General features: G+C 42.9%; 1 protein-coding gene across 1 annotated transcript in view; it reads right to left on the reverse strand.

The window, feature by feature from the left end:
* Nucleotides 1-1,045: 1,045 nt before the first annotated feature.
* The window catches only part of LOC147244237 (leucine-rich repeat transmembrane neuronal protein 4), a 130,817-nt gene continuing 116,823 nt past the window's right edge, over nucleotides 1,046-15,039 (reverse strand). The window contains exon 3 of the mRNA XM_086186513.1: nucleotides 1,046-9,200. Within this exon, the coding sequence (XP_086042639.1) occupies nucleotides 8,883-9,200 (318 nt within the window). The 3' untranslated portion in view covers nucleotides 1,046-8,882. The remainder of the gene's footprint in view (nucleotides 9,201-15,039) is intronic.

The following is a 15,039-nucleotide window of genomic DNA, read 5'->3' on the forward strand; positions in this document are numbered from 1 at the left end:
CTAATCATTCATTAAGACATCCATTAGGGTTGAGGGATAAATCAACTGACAGCGGGTTTAGAGCTGCTGAGGCACCTGTAGAAACCCTCAGTCTGACGGGTTGTGCTGCTTCTGTTACGTAGTTTTGTTTTTGGGGGGGGGGGGGTCTGTAAGGCAACAAATTCCTGCCCCGCCAGAAATAGAATGTAAGATGTTTATTGAAATAATATTTACATGTTTTAACAAGATATTTTCACAGAACAGAAATGTCTGACAAGTTTTTTTCTTCGAAATTTAATGCCACATGCCGTAAACCATTTATCTTGTTTTCACATGAAAAGAAACATTTCATATTCCAGGAAATGTTTGCGTAAAACATGGCACGTTAGCGTGCCAGACTGAAAATGAAAACCATCGTCATATCGGTGTGATACTGATACTGATACTGATACTGATACGTGTTTCTCACTCAAGCGTGAAAAATGAAAATGCTCAACAAATGTTTTCCATGTTACAAAGAGTAACGTTTGAGATGAAAACAAGATCGTTCCCTGATGTTATGACAAGAAACATTTCCTAGTTTGAGTATTACGTCATGTGTGCATGCCAGGGGAAAATATTGCATGATCACATGAAAAACCGCTGAGCGGTAGTTTTTCTCCTGGTGTGACAAATAAACGTGAACGACTACAGACTCATGTTTAACGTTAAAGGCGTCGCATTGTTTGAAAGAGAAACTGCCTTGTTACGGCGCGTGTGTATCATAACGTCGTACAGCAAAACACTGTCCTTGTCAAAGCCATAAATGATCCGTCTTGATTCGATAAAATACACAAAACTGAACGACATAGTTAGTTACCAAGCTTTTTGCTTGTAGTTTTGTCTATGACGTGACGCGCGCATGTCACAACAACGTGCAGGCACTGCGCTACGACGTGAAAAACACGAGTAGAAGTTCAGAAGTTTCTTTGTGGAAGAGCAAACCCAGAGGGATCGGCGTCGCTGGACTGCTTCCAGCCGCTTGTCTCATCCATCCTCGTAACGGGGAAGCGCGTGGAGCTCGTCACTGATGATGTGATGTAATTCCGTGAATTGTGGAGAAACCAACTGGAGGTGCTGTACGAGTTCCTGCTATTTGTTTGAATTTACCACTGTAAGGAAAACAATTGGAAAGCTTTTTTATGCAATTATTACGAATCTGTTTCCACATCTGTATGACTCAAGCTTCAAAACACTTCCTACAAAACAACTTAATAACATTTTCAAAAAGTACAGATTATTCAGAAAGAGGAAAATATTATACATCTGTTTTCTTCATCTAATTATGTAAAGAACACGTCACAGCTCCCATCTTTAGATGTTTATTTTTGATATCATCATCAAAATTTTTACAAAACATTTTTCTGACAATAATATACTCAAAGAAGAGCCATATTTTTGCGCTTGGACCAGGTATCCACAAAAATGCTTTTAAGGTCTGAATACAGTAAAAAGAACCCAAAATCCAAATGAGAAAACAAAAACAAAACAGAAAAAAAAAACAAGAAACAAAATCAACAACAAACCAACTACCAAAAGGAAACAATGCAGCGCATATTTACACCCTACAGAAATCTGTGTTTTCTGCAGGAAAATGGATGAGAGGGAGACAGCAGGGATCCTGTGGTTTATATGGAGGGAATTTCAGAGGCAGAAAGAAATAGGACAAGTGCTTCCAAGAAACAAATCTGATATTGCTTTCTGTCACTTCCTCTCAGACGCTAACTGCAGGAGTAAAACACAACCCATTTAAATAAAAACCCCTCGATGCTCACATTAAACCCAATTAGAGGTGCGAACGGCCTTTGTCAGACCATCGAAAAAGTGTGTTACCCTGACAGAGGTTAATGATCCTTCCTGTGGCCCCTCCGACTGGAGCCGTGGCAGAAAAACAGAGTCAGAACAATGTGGGTCAAAGGTTAAAGACCTCGCGCTAATGTGAAACAGCACGGAACAATAACAATCAATGAGGAACAGGCTGGTGTCAACATCAGTAATGGTGACGTATGCTAAAAGGAGGTAGAGGAGTAGGTGCCGCCTCACACACAGTCACACACACACATACACACACACTTATCCGATAACAGGGTACAGCTAACTCCCTCGCTCTTTATACCTTTTAGCATGATAAAAGTTATTAATTCTTACCACTTCTGCTAACACACTGATAAAACACTAACAAAAATAGAAGCTCTAATTTTGAATCTAAGTGGCAATGGGGAGCTGCAGTGTGTGTGTGTGTGTGTGTGTGTGTGTGTGTGTGAGTAGTATACATGGCGGCGACTCTCTGGATTCATGACTAAGCGCTAGCAGTACACAGCACTGCCTCAGGCTACAACACACGAATGGCAGTGCAAGAAAAGCTGCAAATCCTTGTCTGGCTTAATATCAATTTTTCAAATATATTTATCAGGTAACGGATTAGAAACTTGCGGTGCGTCACAAATGGTCTGGGTTGCTTGAACGAAAACCTGCGGTACATTATTATCATTCATGTGTGTGTGTGTGTTGTGCGGGTTGTTGTTTTTGTGTATATTTACCTGTTATTTAATGATGACAGGTGGTGATATAGTATACAAATATTTAAATTCCAACAACGTTGGAGCACATCTGTGTATGTGAGCATGCATATTAGTGCAAACAGTTTCAAAGATGCAAGTTGATCTCGGTATTCCGTGTGTGTGTTTGTGTGTGTGTGTACATAAGTGTGTTTCAGGCTGATTGTGTCTGTTTGGGACACTCAGGGGCATCACAAAGCTTTCATTGTAATAGAATAAAATGTACTTGCACTTACCCATTTGTGCCTCAGTGTCTGCTCCCTAATGTACAGTATCTCTAGCTCACCCCCTTCCTCCTCCTCTTCCTCATCTCCTCTGCCCTCTTTCCCCTTAGAGATTTTGCTTTTAGCCGTTCCTCTGAGTATACAGACTGAAATATGAACGCTTTCACTGCAACTCTTCAAACCTTTATATATCCCCATGATACGAAACAAGAAAAGAGAAGAGACGGGAAAAAAATGAAATGTTTCCAGTAAAGTCTTGAGCCCAAACAGTGAAAAGGTGAACAAGATCCTAAATGAACAAAGCAAAAAGAGAAAATAAAACCTGTTGAAGGACAAACACACACAGTCAAACATGCACTCTTAGCATGCAGCGCCTTCGCTTCCAGCTCTCTGATGGCTAAAGAAAATGGACAGAACTATATCATCGCAAGCAGCGAGAGTCAAACATTTCTCCGAACAAATAATCAGATTTGATCAGGAAACGATTAAACAATTGCATATTAGTATCTGATTTTATTTTGCCTTGATCTCACAGGAAGTAGAGATGACCTCAACCCCCAGTACATGGTGGCAGCAGGGCATCTTTAAAACTGGGAGCCAGCGCCATAGAAACAAACATCAATCACTGTGTTTCCGTTTATTTGTCAGGCGAATTTTAAGCTAACGTTGGAAGTTTAACACAAAACGGGAAAAAAAAAAACTCCATTCGATGCGTTTCCATCAACTGATCTGGAGGGGATAAAACAGGCTACGTAAGACGATGGCGGTAGAGGCGAAGTAAGGCAGTAGCAAACAGCAGAAGAACTGTCTGAGAAATGGAGAGAGGTTTTAAGAAATTGCCCTCAGTTGTTCCAGCAGGTACTGATCAAGTTTCTGCTGGTGGAGGACAAAGTTTGCGGATATCCGTGAAGATGACGTCTCCCGTTTCCATCTCCCATTGAGTACATTTGCTGTTTTTCAAGAAAAGTCTAAAATGTATGTTTGGTTTTTTTTGGTAACATTTAGCAAGTTTTTTTTTTTTTTAATTTTGCCATATCAATCAATCTTTTCTGATGTGATACTTCTAAAATACTCATAAAAGTACATGAACGTTAACTGGGATCCTTCCATTTCTGGTTCAGCCATGAACGCATAACATGTAACCTGTTGGACAGTAAGGTGTTAGGATGTGCCAGCGTAGTCTGGTTGGATTTATACACATATTTCACTTGTTACGTTTAGGAAAGCGCAGTGGCCGAAGCTCAACGCATACACTGTATGTACCTTACCCTCTGCTAAGCACGTTAGCGCACGTTAGCTGAGACGTATGCACAGACACGTCTGTTTCACGCTGTCATTACACCACCTAAAACACTGTTGACATCAATGTCACTGCATACTTCTAACAGTTGTAGCTCATACTTGCATTGAATGAAATCAAAATGGCTCAGAACGGAGCTCAGACCAGAGGATGTGGAGATGTGGCCTGCGTGGAGGCGATGGCGCTCTTACTGCATCACAGCGGCGCTCTGGTACGCTGCCATACTTTCCTACGCTGGGAAGTCAGTGCAGAAATACGGAACATGAAAGAAAAATCAAGCTAAAATTTTGGGAATTGGGAATCAAATATCCATCTCCCCCCACTCAAACAACAAATGTTAACGCCACCATTGCACATTTAGTGTCAGGGAAGAAGTAAAAAAGAAAAAAAGAGAGAAAATGGAGGAGGAAGATTTGTTTTCATTGAGCACTTAGAAAGCAAAAAGTTGAAATGTCGAGAATAACGGTGAGGTGCTGGCACGTTCTCTGATGACTGCTTCATTGTCCAGTCCTGCAGTGGTTGAGGAGTTCTATCAAAGCACTCTAAACCCTTTAGATACACCTGATGTACGGTTTGCTCCACCTGTTAGCTCTCTAATAACTTTCTCTTCTTTCCCAGGATTCAATCAGCAGTCCTCGCATCAACTCGTTGGGTAGCACAATGATTGGCCTGAAAACATCTGATTTGTTGCATTGTGTTTCCTTTTAAATGTTATTGAGAAAAACAAACAGTACATCAAATCCATGTAAGAGCATTACTCTGAGTTTCAGACCTGGGTCTCTGACGTCGGGGGAGCTGACCTCTGACCTCTCAGCGATTGTAACTCCAATAAGAAAGTCACTGAATTGGTCTTTTACTGTTAGTTTTTCTTTCAGTGCATAATGACCAAACCCCGCCCCTAATAATTGGCCGCACATATTGCAGCGTTATGAAATGTTTACAGGGCATTCCTCTTTTTCCACAGCAGCTGCACATAAATGTTGACGTAACGCTTCAATTTGAATCCCTTCACTACTTGGAAAACTCCAGAATTCTCTCCTCGGATTGAAACTTTTGCACAAAGTTTCACTGTGAACGTTTGACTGGTGCTGACCAATCAAAACTGGTGCTCAAACTTCTTTGTTTGAAAACAGTTGAAATAAAAAGAAGCAGCAGTTTTTACATAACTGGGTCATGATGTAGGCTTTGTATTCCTTTAGAAGAGTAGAATTTTCATGTCACAGTTGGAGGATGATGCTTTAGATGGCTGGGTTAAGCAAAGTGCATCCATTCAAATACGGTATTAATGGCTGAGTTGAGTGAAACGGGGAAAGGCTTGATTGTTCGGTATCGACAGATATTCAAAGTCAGACAGAAATAGCGGCGTTGCCCCACACAGCTCTTTCTGGATCCTCTCAATCCACCTGCGCTGTTTTGCAAATTGTCATCTGAAAAAGTCAAGTGAGATCACCAAAATAAAAGCAATTATCGCAGTTTTGTTTACTTCGCTTTCAAACAATAGTTCCGCACTCGGGCTGTGAATATCGCAGCGGCTACAGATCCCTCCCCCGATGAGAAGATTTTAAATTAAATAAAAGCCCAATATAGGAATTAGCACTATTTGCAAGGCTCCTGTCACTGTTTGTCACTCGTAAAATTAAAGTGTAGCTGACCAGGATGGAAGGTTGGCAATTTTATTTCTTGATCAAATTTGAAATCCAAATTGGTATATTTTAGTATTTGATGATGGTCAGAATTATTGCTAACTTATTTGAGATCGATGTTTGCCCTCTGTGCTGTTCATACCACAAAAAAATACCATGAAATCTCTTGGTGCAGTTTAAACTCTTTATATTACTGCATTGTAGAGGATGGATGATCATTTTTTCCAGGCTAGAAAAACAGAGCAGCTGACTGAGTCCAGCCGAGTCGCGACCACATTGAGGAAAAGCGGCGTGGAACCACGGAATCCTGCCTTAGGTGTTAGGGAGGCAGGGGATGGGTCAGTAAAGTAGTTCCTGCTAAAGAAGGGAAGATGTCAGTTGCACGTGGTTCTGGTTCTAGGACACGGGGGGGGGGGGGGCGGGGTCTACTGTTTGTCTCTGGTTCAGCACTTCTCTCTAATCGGGTGTGAGTTTCCCAAAATATTAACATGCGGACAGAAATAGAACACCATTAAACAGGTTCACCCCGACCAACGAGAGGCAGACATGAAATTCAGGCCAAGGAGTTAGCAGGGTTGGGGGGTGGGAGGGGGGGGGGGGGTGATATAGAGCAAGGCAGACAATACGTGGATAGAAATGAGAGAGCTCCCATTATAAAGACATTGGCACAGCTGCTATTACAAAGTAAACTACACCAGCACTATTAAGCAACTGTACTGAGCGAATCAATTGCTTTTTTAATGCAATATCCTGTACACGAAGGGTGGTGGTGGTGGTGGGGGTTGGGTGGTGGGGTGGAACCCTTCTAGATCACATAACCATGGTGACTTTGAGTTGCTTTTTGTTGCTGGGCGAAGGGGGGCAGGTGGGTGGTTCAACATTTAACAAAAACAATGGCACGTCCCCCCCCGCCCCCCCCTAAACAAAATAAAATAGAAAAGAAAAGAAAACCCTTCACAAATAATTGGGATTCTTACAGCCTCCTCCCGCACAAATGATCTAGAACATGTCAGCACAGAACCGGACTATGGATCTCAGTGAGGTTTTGAAGAACGTCACAATAATCACAGGGCTCCCAATCTTCCCTTCCTCATGTGAATGCTTGTAAAATGAAACAACCTCAAGTAACAGAACTGAATGGCAGAACGGTGACGGGAGCAAATATAAAAATATTTATCGTTGAAACAAAGAGGAGCGAGGACAGCGGGAACCTCTTCCCAGGGTCCTCTTGGTAACAGATTCCCACTGGAAAATCAACTGGGCTCCTTTTCTGTTCACAAGAAGTTTAAAGTTCATATGTTTAGTTTGTTTTATTTTTTTTCATCTTTAAAGATTCTCTATTTACACGATAAATATTCGATTTTTTTGTCCTTTCATTATAGAATTTCTTGACATCATCTTTGAACATCTCAAAAACTTGTCTTGTTCCAAGCCAAAAAAAATGGAAAGAAAAACCCACAACAAAACAAAATAATTAACTATTTGTTTTCTCTCTCTCTCGCTCTCTCTCTCTGTCTCTCTCGAGGATACAACCATTTTTGTGGAAAATTTTTGGCCCCTTTGCAGTTTCTTCAGTTGATCTATCAGTTCAGGAGGGCCAAAGGATAACTTCAACAGTTCCGGGGAGTACGACCACTGATATGTAGAAAAAGGACCCCCCAGTGCGTCGCTTGGATTAAGCTGGAGATTATATTTGACAGGTCTTCACAGCCGTATCCCAAGTCCTCATCCGCCGCCGTATGCGTCCGTGAGTTACAGCGATTTGTCCACAAGGCGACTGAGAACATGAAAGTCCTGTACTGCAGCCGCCGCCACCGCCTCTGGACCCCCCCCCCCCCCCAAAAAAAAGAAAGAAAAAAAAAAGGAGCTGTCAGGCATTATTCCCAGTATAGTCCACGGGTTCACACACGGGTCAAGCAGAAGTCAACGTGCTGGTTCGACATGCCCCCACTAGGCACTGTTTGTCTCTGTGGTGCAGGCGGCGTGTGTGTGGGGGTGTTGGGGTGTTGGGCCGGGGGAGGGCGGGGGGGGGGGGGGATTTGGGAGCACATGGCCAGAGCTTTTTGCCAACCCAGCAAGATGGTGCTCTCCGAATTGTCTAGTGTGATGATATTTCAAACTGGGGCAGTGAGAGTGGTTTGGCCTCGACCTTTTTAAGAATATGTACAATAGTTTGCAATCCAATGTACTTATTTTACCACATAGATTTGCCCATGATTACCTCTTGAAAGCAACTGGGATATAATCATATACAAAGACCTGTCTTTCTGTTCAGGAACGTACAGAACATGCCATAATATCTCCTCCGAATGTCTGGTTGCGGAACAATACTTGGAGGCAAGGTTTTGAGGAATGCCACTTTTAAAAATGTCAATTTCATTACCTCAAATGTGAAAAGAAACTCGACGCTCCAAAGACAACCCCTGTTCAACTGGGACTACCAGGAGATTTGGTTCATTGTGAAGGTGGAGTCGTCAAGTTCATTGGACCAACTGGCATTTTAGGAATGCCCTCAATGAATCGTAGCTTCTGTGCATTTAAAGTAAAAACATAAGTAAACTCTTTGGTTTGACATGCACATTAATGGAACTCAGCATGAGATCCCCCATTCAAAGAAAACAGTGTAACCAAAGGCAGATAATCTCAATGAACTTGCCTTGAGAAGATGACACGTCTTTGTGAAACCATGAGACGGATTTGCCTAAAAAAAAAAAACAACCAAAAAAAAAAACAACCAAAAAACCGGACGAGCAGAAACGTTGTACTAATCACAGTCAGGGCATCTAGCGCCTTCATCGCTCTTCCTCGTTCCCTCCTGAGCAAGTGCACTTATGTAGGTGCCCTGTGATGTCGTGGGATACGGCGAGATTTGGAAATAAATGTTAAATCTGCTGGATTACCTCCCTTTTTTTTAATAGAGGTGCTTTGGAGAGAGGAACCGACATGACCTCTACTGTGTATCGGTGAAGATCATGTGTTTCCCAAATCCTTCTAATCAGGAATTTGTACATTTTCTTCTCTTGTTCTCGGGTGATGAAAACAAGGCCCACTGAATGACCAGCTCGCCTGCCCCTTTGTCTTTAAAGTCACGGTTTATTAGAAGCCCTCGCTCCACTTCTAAAAACCAGCTCCAGCCTTGCTAGCGTCCAAATTTGAGTGTGCCGGTGCGCTCGGCGGGCAGGCTGCCGCTGGGACCTTCAGTTGGTGGTCTGAGGGCGAGAGGGGGAGAGCGAGGCCGTGGCACGGGAGTGCCTATGCCGGCAGCAGAAGGCACAGCAGGCAGTGCCACTGTCTGTATAGTGCCCCTGTCACATGGCCCCAGGTTCTCTAGGCCCTCGAGGCCCTGGGGGGGTCCCTCATAACCCATGTTGAGCCGCAGGGGTTGATGGGCCTGGCAGTAGTCTACGATGGGTTGCTCATAGCGGTAGAAGGTCAGTGCGCCCATCTGATGGGGGACCTGTTGGGATGGACAGGCAGCGGAGAGGAAAGGACAGAAACGTAGAGAGCGAGAGGGGGAGTGATAGAGGAGATTGTGGGTGAGTGAGGGAAGGACATGAAGGAGCAGAAGGAGGAAAAAAGGGAGGAAGAGAAAGAGAAAAGATAGTCATTAAAGTTAGCCATATTACATTTATGATTCTACACAGCTCAAACTACTACTGGAGGGTTGGTGCTCCATTAATGTAGTCTGAACTAAGCACACAGGACACACGGCGTTTAGAGCTGCTGCACTTCATCATCGGTCGGCTGAGGGAAGATTAATCAGCTATTCAGATGATTAATTATTGTTTTTCAGTCAAACATTTGCTGGTTCCAGGCTCTTAAACATATGAATTCGTGCTCTTTTCTTTGTCATCAGTAAATGAATGGTGGTTTAATGCTCATCACAGTTATGCACTCAGGCAGATGAATCGATAATCAAAAGAATTGTTAGTTGCAGCTCCTTAATGAAGATTAAGAAGGTCAGAGTTAAGTCAGGTAAACGTCACTGCGGGGCGTTTGATGTCGTGGGACATTTTTAAAAATAGGACTGCCACGCCAGTTTGAGCTGGTATTCATTTGATTTGTTTGGGTTTTTTTTAAATATTTGATTATATAAGAAAATACGAATGTGATCGTAACGTTGTCACCGCTGAGGTGTTGAACCTCTCTGTTGCATTTAATTAACATGAGAAAACAGATGCAACGCAAAAACAACAAAAAAAAGGCGCTTGGGATGCGTAAATAATGAATTACAAATGTTCCAATTACAAAAGGTGTAAACATTTAGAGGTTGGCGTTTGTTTGAATGTTTTTCTCTTTATTTTAATAAACAGCAAAATTAAGCTTTTCTATGTATGTTGCAGCAACTCTCACAGATATTTTCTTTTCAAATCACGGCGGTTAATTTTTTCCAATGCTGTCGATTCATTGCATAACAATTCTTTGTCCCCGTGTGACTTCAGCCTTGAGGACAGTTGGCATATGATTGCTGGCCCTCTGTAGCCATCCTCACGTTGAGTCCACCTGAGCCTGCAGCCGCCCAGAATACCTCCAAATATATGAGCCTACTACTACAAAACACTCCCATTTACATGTGCGTCTTACAGGTACGACAGACATACACACTACTACTACTACTACTACTACTACTACTACTACCACTACTACTACTACTACTACTACTACTATGAGAGAAAGTGCTTCTAATTTTAGTGCTCAACCTTTAGAAAAGGCTCTGGAGCAAAGAAAGCCAGCGCTCTTTCTCCAGTGTCACGCCTCTCGAGTCACAGCTGGGAGCACTTGTCACATCTGGCTATGTGTCTGGTCTCCAAAACCTAAACACAGCGCCAAATAAACACATGGGGACTCTTGTAACACTCCATCTCCCTCAACTTCAATTCACATGAATTCTTCAAACGACCACAAAAAATTAAATTAAAAAGAAAGGAAAGGGGCCAATTAAGAGATTTAAAAACAAAACAAAAAACGTTGCACGAAAACAGCAGGAGGAAGATGGCAGCTGACCTGGATTAAACACCGCTGCCTGGCAGAGCGACAGATCATCCGATCTGTACACACAGGCGACAAGCGGCACACCACAACAGTCAGAGCTGCAGATGTGACACCATCACGGCAGATATGAATAATACAACCCTTGACTTGCAGGAGGTGTCGGAAACGAAGCGAGTGTCAACCCTGCACCTTCTTTCATGCACGCCCTTAAAATTTGATAGTAGAATATTATCAAGTGACAGTGAGCAGATTTGGAACAAGACTTCAAACCAAATAACAAACTAACTGGTGGGCTTGTTAAAACAGACCCAAAGACCTCAGAATAATGACAACGACGAGGTCAGTTTCACTGAACTGGATCCATCCTTGAACCTCACACTAGAATGGAACCCGGTTGGACTTGATGCGACGGGGTTATTCGGGGTGAGGCAAGTCATTACGTGTGTAGTTCAACTGTCTAATTTTCTTTTTTTTAACTGCGAGAGAAACCCGTGCAATAAAGTTTTTAGTGGACTTTGATCATTCTGCCGCATTTTATTATATAAACTCTTATAATGTTCTTTCTTTCGTCTCAGCAAGTTAACCAGTGATGGCCAATGCATTTGGAACATGCACATGATTTTAAACCAGACACAGTCATTATAAAAACAAACTTATAAGACAAAGCAAGCGGTTCTGGGGAGATTTCAGGACCCGTCAGCCATGTATGACGTCTGAGCCTCTGGGAACACGGGCCACTGTTTCAGGGATATCTGGTCCAAGACTTCCCCCTTTTTTCAGAACCCTCACTCATTGTTTAAAGTCTGTATAGCAACTTGAGACTTTTGCATGAAGTTAACTGATGACAAATACAAGCTGATGGTTTCAAAGTAGCCAGTTTACACTCAGTTAACGGTTTAACAACACTGCAGTGGCTTTGCTGACTCATTAGACTTAAGACATCTTTCCCACTTCGTGTTTCTCCCGTACACTCCATCTCTCTTCAACTCCACATGGACTTCTTTATGGACACAACCACAGCTTGCTAAATGCAATTAGTCAAAGCTACTGAAACAGGGAAGCTTCCCCGTCCAAATGTTCTACCCACAGATTTTCTATTTACATGCAGAGTCTGTTTCTAGGGCTTAGCACCAAGTGCAAAGGCAAACGAACGACACGCTGGATGGGTTGTAGTTTGCTTCTTTTTAGCTCAAATCAATTTGTTTGTGGATGATAGCAGACAACACACTTCAGAGTTTGTAAACTCAGGAGTGTGTAGTCTCAGGATTGGACTTTTGCTGTTATTTGTAGTTGGTGACCGTGACGTGCCGTTGGCGTCAAGCTAGCTGCATGTGGCTGGCTCTTCCTGCATTCTAGAGGCACTAGAAGTGATGGTGGAGGGGAAAAATCCTCTTTGTGAGCCAGAGACACATTTGTGAGTAGCTGAAAGGCAAAAAAAACCCCCAAAAAACACAACCTTAAATTTTTTGGGTGATGTAACACTTTAAATGGAACAGACATGCACCCTTGGGAGTCAACAGGCGCTTTCACACTGGCCACCGAGCCACCTGTCTTTTTTGTGGCTTGGTCTGAGTGCAGCAAATTGGTGGTCAGTTTTCACCTGGCAATATTCCTCCTCCCAGGGCACACCTAGTCCCACCTTTACCTTGCTGCAAATTTGGCGTATTCTGTGTCCTAAAAGGGCTAATCTTACAAGCATTCCAAGACCACACGACACATAGCCCTGCACAATCAGACCCATCTTCTCCAATACAGTAATTCTGAGTAGACAAATCAGTTTTGAGGGTACAAATAACAGGATTATTTTTTTTTCTTACAAGTGTGACTGTATCAATGAAATGCAAATGCATGAGGGCTGAGGAGTGTGTGTGTGTGTGTGTGTGTGTGTGCGCGCACATGTATTTGAGCACAGATTCCAAATAGAAACAGGCAGGATTAACGTGGCCTGGCAGTTCAGGAACAATGAGGTTAAGATGAAAAAAACCTCTCTGAAAGCATCAACAACTCCAGTTCTGTTAAAAATTTAAAAACTGAAATAAAAAGTCCTGTTATGTGACGCCTGGAGCTTTACTGTAACATGATTTGGTGATGCAGGGCAGCATTACAATTCAGCAGCTGCTCAAAGTTGTACTCATGTATTCATATAAAACACAGCTACAGGGAGAATGTTTGCCTGGGTTTGTGTTAAGATTGATACCAGGGCTTATACATGTGCGCACACACACACACACACACATATATATGTATAAAAAAAAAATCACCTTTCATTCTTCAAATTCAGCCTCTTCCAACCTTCTTCCTTCTACCTCCTTCTTCCTTAAATGGACTCCATTAAGCGAGGCTGACTCATTACATTATAGGCACTCAGTGGATTACTCCCCTCATTCCCCTTTCAGTTTAAACCCTTCACCAACCCGGCCTCTGCCACCAATGCACCCCCCACCCCCCCACACACACACAGACACACACACCAGTCTACTACAGCTCTGCTCACAGTTCCCTGCCCAGTCCAATGAATTAATTAACCGATATTAACTCCTAACCATTTCAGCGGATTCTATCAAATTGTCAGGGCATAAATCTCCTCCATGCAGAGATTGTGTGTGCGTGTGCGTGCGCACGTGAAGACGGGGATGGCAGGGAAAGAAGTGGAGGGGACAGGCGATGAAAGAGGTTTTATTCTTTTTCTTTTTGTTTTCATCCATGAAGGTTCAGTGAGCATTGAGTATACTACAAAATCATCACCTGAATAGCTGGTTGACAAAAACCAGCCAAATATGTAAATGCTCACACCTGCTCCGACTCACACAAGTTACAAAAGAGACAATTTAACTGGCTCTCCAAATGTTCCAAAGTATGTGGTTTGGGTAGGAGTGGAAGTTCCAGCTAACATCCAACAAGTTCTTGTTCTTTCACAAAAAATAAACACATCACGCGATACACGGTCTCTGCATAAATCAGAGTGGGTAAATTGGTGGTTAAACACACGCGCATACACACGCAAGCACGTACGTACACACACACAAGTTCAACTGCAGCATCCTATGAAGCCCTGGCGTGGTGGTAAAGAAGAGGTATTTTGATGTCACAAGTGCTAAGTTGTGCCCATGATTTGGGAGAAAAAGTAAAACATATGTGTGAAATGGTTCATTTCTGGAACCGTCCCTGAGGAGTGATCAACCAACATAGATCTTGAACTGGGACAGAGCTCACAGCTTTCCTTGGTCAACAGTATTTTAGCTTCAAGGTTTACATATCATATTTTACAGTATAAAATAAATATAGTCCAACAAAAAAAAGCTCACGATTTAGAAGAAGCCAAAACTCACTGTGTACATACCTCTCAATTCAAAGGGAGGTCGTTGTCTGCTCAGTTAATATCTGGTACCTTCCCGCTGATACAGGCAGATACAAACATAATCACGAGGTCTGCTATCTTCGTGTTGTTGAGGATGAATCTTGTTTTGTATTCTGAAGCCCAAATGTTGACTAAACGTGTCAATCAAATACCAACTGTTCCCACGATGTAAATACGTTGTATCTCACGGCCGCGAATTAAAAAAAAGCACAAGCACAAACTACATCTCCTTTGTTATATTGTGGCAGCAATTTACTGTAAACTTTGCGGCCATAAAATATATGTTATTGTCTTTATGGTCACTCCAGGCCTCTGTAGGACACGTTTTTCCCTGAAAATTAAATTTTCCTTTGGGTAATCCCCCATATGAAGGCAACCTGGGCTCCTCCAGCCAGTTAAAGACACTCCCTCCATTCAGACATACAAGTAGGCACGTTGTCTCTCTGGCTAAATCTGTAGCTTTCAGGCTTGTTAAGCACTGAATACATTTACATACTCAGCTCTGAATGGCTGCCCAATAGCATTGCTGCTATCAGGGAAGGAGAGCGGGTCTATCAGTGTGTACTGGTGCTTCACAAATTGGCTCATCATCCTCTAGTTGTCATATTTGCTAAGAAACACAATACAATACCTGAAAGAAAGCACCTTCAATTTGCACTATTACTGACACAAATTTGTTGGACACCTTGCTAGTGCTGCCACCAGAGGCTGGCTCTCTCCACGCCATCACAGGCAATTAGGAGGAGCACGGTGTACAGCACAGACGCTAAGTGTTGCATCGCGTTACGTCACTGTGCCCCATGTAGCAGCAAAGCAGGACATTTGAAAGGCAAAACACTACATTCTCCCATGCTGCACTGCTGGATGCACCCTCGTCCCTTTGGATGTCGGCCACCGGTAACTGTGCTGCAGCTGGCTGTGACCAAACATCCTGCATCCTCACCGG

Source organism: Aulostomus chinensis, chromosome 19 (assembly GCF_037954235.1).
Source record: "Aulostomus chinensis isolate RoL2024-O1b breed Wild chromosome 19, RoL_Achi_v1.0, whole genome shotgun sequence".
Taxonomy (NCBI): domain Eukaryota; kingdom Metazoa; phylum Chordata; class Actinopteri; order Syngnathiformes; family Aulostomidae; genus Aulostomus; species Aulostomus chinensis.